The sequence below is a fragment of the Amphimedon queenslandica genome, unplaced genomic scaffold (genome assembly GCF_000090795.2).
Source record: "Amphimedon queenslandica unplaced genomic scaffold, v1.1 AMPQUscaffold_11586, whole genome shotgun sequence".
Taxonomy (NCBI): Eukaryota; Metazoa; Porifera; class Demospongiae; order Haplosclerida; family Niphatidae; genus Amphimedon; species Amphimedon queenslandica.
The window spans coordinates 4,515-10,417 of record NW_003548172.1 but is presented as its reverse complement, the minus strand read 5'-3'; the positions used below and the strand labels follow the sequence as shown (position 1 = coordinate 10,417).

Sequence of the window (5,903 nt, the reverse complement as noted above, 5' to 3'; positions counted from 1 at the left end):
GAAATGATTTTTTTTAATGTTTATGTGACAGCAAAATCAGTTTTTACCACCTTATTTAGCAACTAGGTACCTTGAGAACACGAGGAAAGAGCTAGTGAGTGAAGAAGGGCGTGGTTTAAACAATGGCGCCTCACATTGTCGGAAAAAGTTTGAGTGCAGTTGAATGCTTTGACTAAAATGAAAAAAGTTGCTATAGTACTGTTGCTTTAAAACAGTACTTCATAATCAAATGACATTTTTGTCTTAAAATACTGCAAAAAGTGCTTTATTTTTGCTGGTACGGCATTTGCGTGACTTTTCCGGAATAGGGGTGTCCGGCGATGTGCCGTTTTTTCTATTTGTAAACTTTGTAAACAAAACGAGAAGTTTCAAAACTAAGCATCATAAACAAGTAAGCTATAAGATACCTTGTGGTAATCAAAGCTAAGTTTGCTGTTAGGTAGCAGAGCTGCATGAGTGTCCGAGAATGAGTGGTGTCCGAAAATGCTATTATTACTCTATATGATTATACCTCTATTGGTTATTGTAATATATTTCATTATTGACTGCTCGTATCCAATTGGAAGCAAGTTGCGGATCAGTAGAGAGAGTCTATTGGTGGTGCTATCATGCCATGGATTATGAAGCTTCATTGAAATCATTGGCATATTTGATGTATCTGGTATATGTCCTTCATATATTGTTTTTAATGATTCATTAAGATGCTTAACTTGAGCTGAAAACCGAAGTTGATCAGCTTTATCTTTATACTTCTTTAACTCACTAACAATGCTTAACTCATCATCTCCAAATTTGAAGCTTTGTAGAAAAATTTGACTCATATCCACTATCAGATGACAATCAATAAAATCATAAAATGGATGAATAATTTTGAAAGTTTCATTTAATGATGCATTTGTTAGTTTATCATTCCAATGCATGTAAGTCTCCAACCATATGGTAAGGCTGTGCAATATGTAAGGATCATTCTTGGTTTTCTTCTCAAGACCTAGCTGTACATGCATAATTAAACTGGAGAATTCTTCATGGAGAGCAACTAAAGTATCTACTATTTCCTTTTCAGCTTCAGCTGTTTCAAACATTATAACTGCTTGTGGTGGTCTTGTATTTGCAGCAGCATAACTGTTAGCTGATACTGGTGTGCTTTCTTGTAAGTTTCTTTTAATGCATTGTACGAATCTGTTGTTTCCTCTTGTCTTGTTTAGTGCATTAATCACATCAGCCCATGTTGCTTTAGGTGCTATGTGCAGCCATTTTGAGTACAATGCTAACTTTCGTTCATCAATTAATGCATTTTCTGCTTCAATCTTTGAAATTTCTGAATATTTAATTCCTGGTAAGCCAAGACCAAATGGTTTCCAGTCATCAAGTGGTTCAAGCCATTGAATTAATAATGAAATATCAGGTCGGTCATCAATCATCGGACCAGGATTGAGTTCAACATCTCCTGATAACAGGAGGAGCATACGTAGACAAACAATCAAATAGAGATCATTGTAAATCAGGTTAGAACTGCTGCCTCCAGGTAAGACTACTGACTGGAGGTAATTTGTATCAGTAACAGTAACACCGGTAGTACATTGTACTTGGTAGCAGTTACCTAATAATAAAATACCAGTAAATATACAAGTACAAAGTTGCAATTGTTGTTTACCTGTTGGAGGAATCATCAAGATGTGTCTTAATAAAGAGAGAAAAAGAAGAGAAACAATAAGAGACAGAGTTGCTGGCAGTTTAGATGTCTTCTCTCCTGATGTAGTACTGCCTGACTTGCTGTCTACTGCAGCTTTGAATGAGTGAGAGTGGCGGCCATTAGCTGGTCTACTGGAGGCAGCTTGACAGTAGTTCCACAGTCCAATACTTGCTCTCCATTGAGAGACATCAATCATCTTTAAATTCTTGTAGACTCAGTAGTGTAGTAAGGGCACAGGAAGTAGATCTTTAGAGTTTATTGTTACAGTAAGAGGAGGGAAGAGTTTATATAGTACATACCTATCAAATTTCAATACCTCTCCCCCTCACTGTAGCATGTGAACTTGTCATTATTTCCTTCTCTTCCGTCACAATTATATACTTAATCCTAGCACTGAAGTCTTACTTAGCAGCTAGTATACATATATACTGTCATCATTACATGTAAATGTTGAATTTTATAACGTTATTGACAACAACTGAGTACAATAGTATTATGTACATGTATTTGCTTGTCATAAGGAAGAAACAGAGTGAATGAGAGATGGGAACTTGGGAAGGAGAGGGAGGGAAAGGGAGGAAGAGAGAGGGTGAGCCATAAAGGATAGATTGACATCAGTATGTAAACTAAGTACTTGACTCTGACAGTAACATAGCTATAGTGATAGAAAGGGGAGGAAATGTGATATCTACTTGTCTACCATTATATGTACACAGTTCCCAGTAAAGAGTGAGTGGATAGTTTGTATAATGTTATCATATACCATCATGTACACTATTGCTCCACCTCTTTATATCCAACTATATGACCATGCACCAGTTTTGTCTTGAAAACTGTTAAAAGCATTTAACTTACTAGTCACACTAAGTTATTATAAACTAATAATGAAAATATTGTTTTGTTCAGTATTTTGTAAACGTGTTCTGGTTTCCTATTCAGTTCATCTTCAGACCAGACGTACTTAGCAGCTGCATAAGTAGAGAAATCCTTCCAAGGGGCACAGCTAGCTTTATTCATGTCACTCTAATTCCTCTGGCTTCCCTAAAATAGCAGCCGCTTCCATTTCCCCTCCAAGTGCTTGTGTGACTGCTCTTGTGTTTCATCTTTGTATTGTTGGTCTCTAATAAGTAAAGAATGAATGTCTCTACTAGTTATACTCCATTAATAATACTTATACTTACAAGCTGAAGCAGTGGTACCACCTTCATTATGCTCATAGGCGGCTGCAGGATTTGACTACTAGTCGGGCATGGGTGTGGCACAGGAAATGGGTTGGGCGCGCGAAGCGCGCCGCGATTTTGGCCACACCCTCTTTTACGCACCCTTTTTAGCACAATTTTTTGGTAGCGAAGGTTATTGTAATAAAGTAGTGGGTGGTGTAGCTCCAACACTGACTTCTGTAGTGGTAATAGTACTAGTAGTAGTATTAGACTATTAGTAGAGGAAGTAGAAGAATAGGGTGATGGAGAATGAGCAACAATTGACTGTACATCAACTGTAGCTGTAAAAACTGTAGCTGTATCAACCACAAGAGTAGACTGAGACTCATGATCATCAACTCTCAGCAAGAAACTGATCTAAAGTAAGAATTATGAGATAATCTGTATTATTGACTTCTATACTGTACTTACTAGGTTCACTTCAGTTGTAAACTGTTGTTCCTTTTTAGCAGGCTTGTTCACAAAGGACATAGTGAAGCTAGTCCAGGCTTTTAGACATTGCAACTGACAAGAAAAGAACACTGAAATAGCACTAAATAATGAAATGATTATGCTTTCTAGTGTTGCTGTGGTGGCCCACTGTGATTGGCACCAAAGTCTTACCACCTCGAGCTCCTCCTTTATTTAGTCTCTCTTCTTCACCTTGTTATCAGCCTGCCATTTATGCATTCATAATTATAAGATTTTCATAAAAAATTGAAATTATAATTGCAATAACTGTTATTAACTATTAATTAACCACAGAATAATTATTAATTATGGTGATGTCACACTTCCGGTCAGAATTTTTGGTCGGGCATTGCCCCTAAATGCCCGACCCTGCAGCCGCCTATGATTATGCTTCTTAAAATCCTGTTATAAAATAACAATCAATGTTAATATTTAATGCAATGGTATTTACTGATTAACAATGTCTTTACATCACATTTTATTGAATGTAGCGTAGTTGGTTCGTATCACTTCAGTTATTATTCGTCTTAATTTATTAATATCAACTGATGGAGGGGGAGGAGCAACAGCAGGAGGACCTGTAATATAAGAAGACATTAATAATTATAGTGTCTCATATTTTGGTACTGTACTATAGTACAGGGTATTTCGTCAAAAATGACTAGGAGAGAATTCTCCATTTTTGGACATTTCCTGATGAATATACATGTTCTTATGTTGCATAGAAAGTTTAAGCTGATTCCAATCAAAATTGGATTTTTTACAAATTTTTTAATTTACTCAAAAACTGGGCCAAAGTCCCTGTACTATAGTACAGGGTCACGCCCGATTTTTGCCAAAATTAAAAAGGAGAGAATTCTCCATTTTTATTACATTTCCTGATGCATATACATGTACTTATGTTGTGTAGAAAGTTTGAGCTGATTCCGATCAAAATTGGATTTTTTACAAATTTTAAAAGTTGCTCCAAAATCGAGTAAAAGTCCCTGTACTATAGTACATTACATGAGGGAACTAAGCTCTTAACAAACATTCTTTAACAAAATAAACACAACACAGAAATTACTAGGTTTAGAAGTAAGATAATAATAATAGAATAAGTGATAGGAAAAAAATTAATAAGGCACAATGAATAAGTTAATTGAGGGTGAGATGAGCCTCCGAGACAGCTCTACAGAAGTCATATAGTACAGGGTCACACCCAAATTTTGCCAAAACTGAAAAGGAGAGAATTCTCCATTTTTGGAGATTTCCTGATGCATATACATGTTCGTATGTTGCATAGAAAGTTTAAGCTGATTCCGATCAAAATTGGATTTTTTACAAATTTTTAAATATACTCAAAAACTGGGCCAAAGTCCCTGTACTATAGTACAGGGGGGTCACGTCCAAATTTCACCAAAATTGAAAAGGAGAGAATTCTCCATTTTTATAATCTATTCTGATACATATACATGTCCTTATGTTGCATAAAAAGTTTAAGCTGATTCCGATCAAAATTAGATTTTTATGAATTTTTAAAGTTACTCAAAATTAGGCCAAATTTTGCCAAGATTGAAAATGTGAGAATTTTCAATTTTTATTACATTTCCTAACACTGTACATGCCATATATTTCATGTGTATAAAATTTTGCAATTTGGCTGCATTTTTGTATTCATGAATAAAAATTTTGCAATTTTAATGTAATTACCACACCTACTATACAATCAGCACATTATTTTGCGGATTTTTATTTGACGAATTTTTCTAAAATGCGAAAATCGCGAAATTTAATGACCACAAAATACATGGCGTATATGGTACATTATACATGTCATCAAGAGTTAAAATTGTATTTAAGTTGCTCCAATAATCCTCCCTCCCTTTAATGTCTCACTTTTAATTTCAAATACTTTTCCTTTCCTCAGTCTCTCTTCAATGTCAGCTGCTAGTGCATTCTCTTTCAGCCTCTTAAGAGCACTAATGACATCAGTCCATGTACCAGGTGGATATACCCCAGTCCATTTAGTCCACAGTCCCATCTTCCTACTCTCCACTCCAGTCTTGTCCTCTTCAATCTTATCAATGTCCTTTTGTTTTATTCCTGGTAAGTACAGTCCAAAGGTTTGCCATTTTGTTAATGGTTCCAGCCATTCAGCCCACAGGTCTTCTCTAGGACTGGAATCAAGAGGAGAAGGTGGGGTTGAAAAGGAGGCCATTTTGTGTTGTGAAGTGTGTGGGTGTTGGGGACTTCCCCTGTTGAGGCTGTTAGATACATGTACATGTGATCTGATGTTTTAAACTTTATTGCTTTCACACCCACAAACTTCATGGAATTAAATCATGACATATCAGACTCATTGCAAAATCAATATCATTCATCAATAACAATATTAAAATCACTATTTTCAAGTTTATTTCTAATAGCTTCAATCCAGTCCTTGTGTAAAGCAATTGCTGCATAAGCAAAACTGCCACTAACTTCGACGAATGAGTTTAAGAACTTTTTACAGTGCTCCTGCACTTGAGACAACTCCCTCTGGAAAGTAAGACTAGCCT

General features: G+C 35.8%; 1 protein-coding gene across 4 annotated transcripts; it reads right to left on the bottom strand.

The window, feature by feature from the left end:
- Nucleotides 1–2,538: 2,538 nt before the first annotated feature.
- On the bottom strand, nt 2,539–5,588 carry LOC109589158 (uncharacterized). 4 transcript variants are annotated; one of them, XM_020005273.1, is made up of 3 exons: nt 3,325–3,411; nt 2,875–3,270; nt 2,539–2,835 (listed from the first exon to the last, which is right to left on the bottom strand). In XM_020005273.1, exons 1-3 carry the CDS (start codon nt 3,382–3,384, stop codon nt 2,707–2,709), a joined length of 585 nt encoding a protein of 194 aa, XP_019860832.1. In that variant the 5' UTR covers nt 3,385–3,411; the 3' UTR covers nt 2,539–2,706. The 4 variants fall into 4 exon arrangements, 3 of the variants coding, with proteins under 3 accessions (XP_019860832.1, XP_019860833.1, XP_019860834.1); XM_020005274.1 differs by having other exon boundaries at nt 2,539–2,813; XR_002188560.1 differs by lacking the exons at nt 2,539–2,835; nt 2,875–3,270; nt 3,325–3,411 and adding exons at nt 3,750–3,765; nt 3,815–3,941; nt 5,242–5,577.
- Nucleotides 5,589–5,903: the final 315 nt, after the last annotated feature.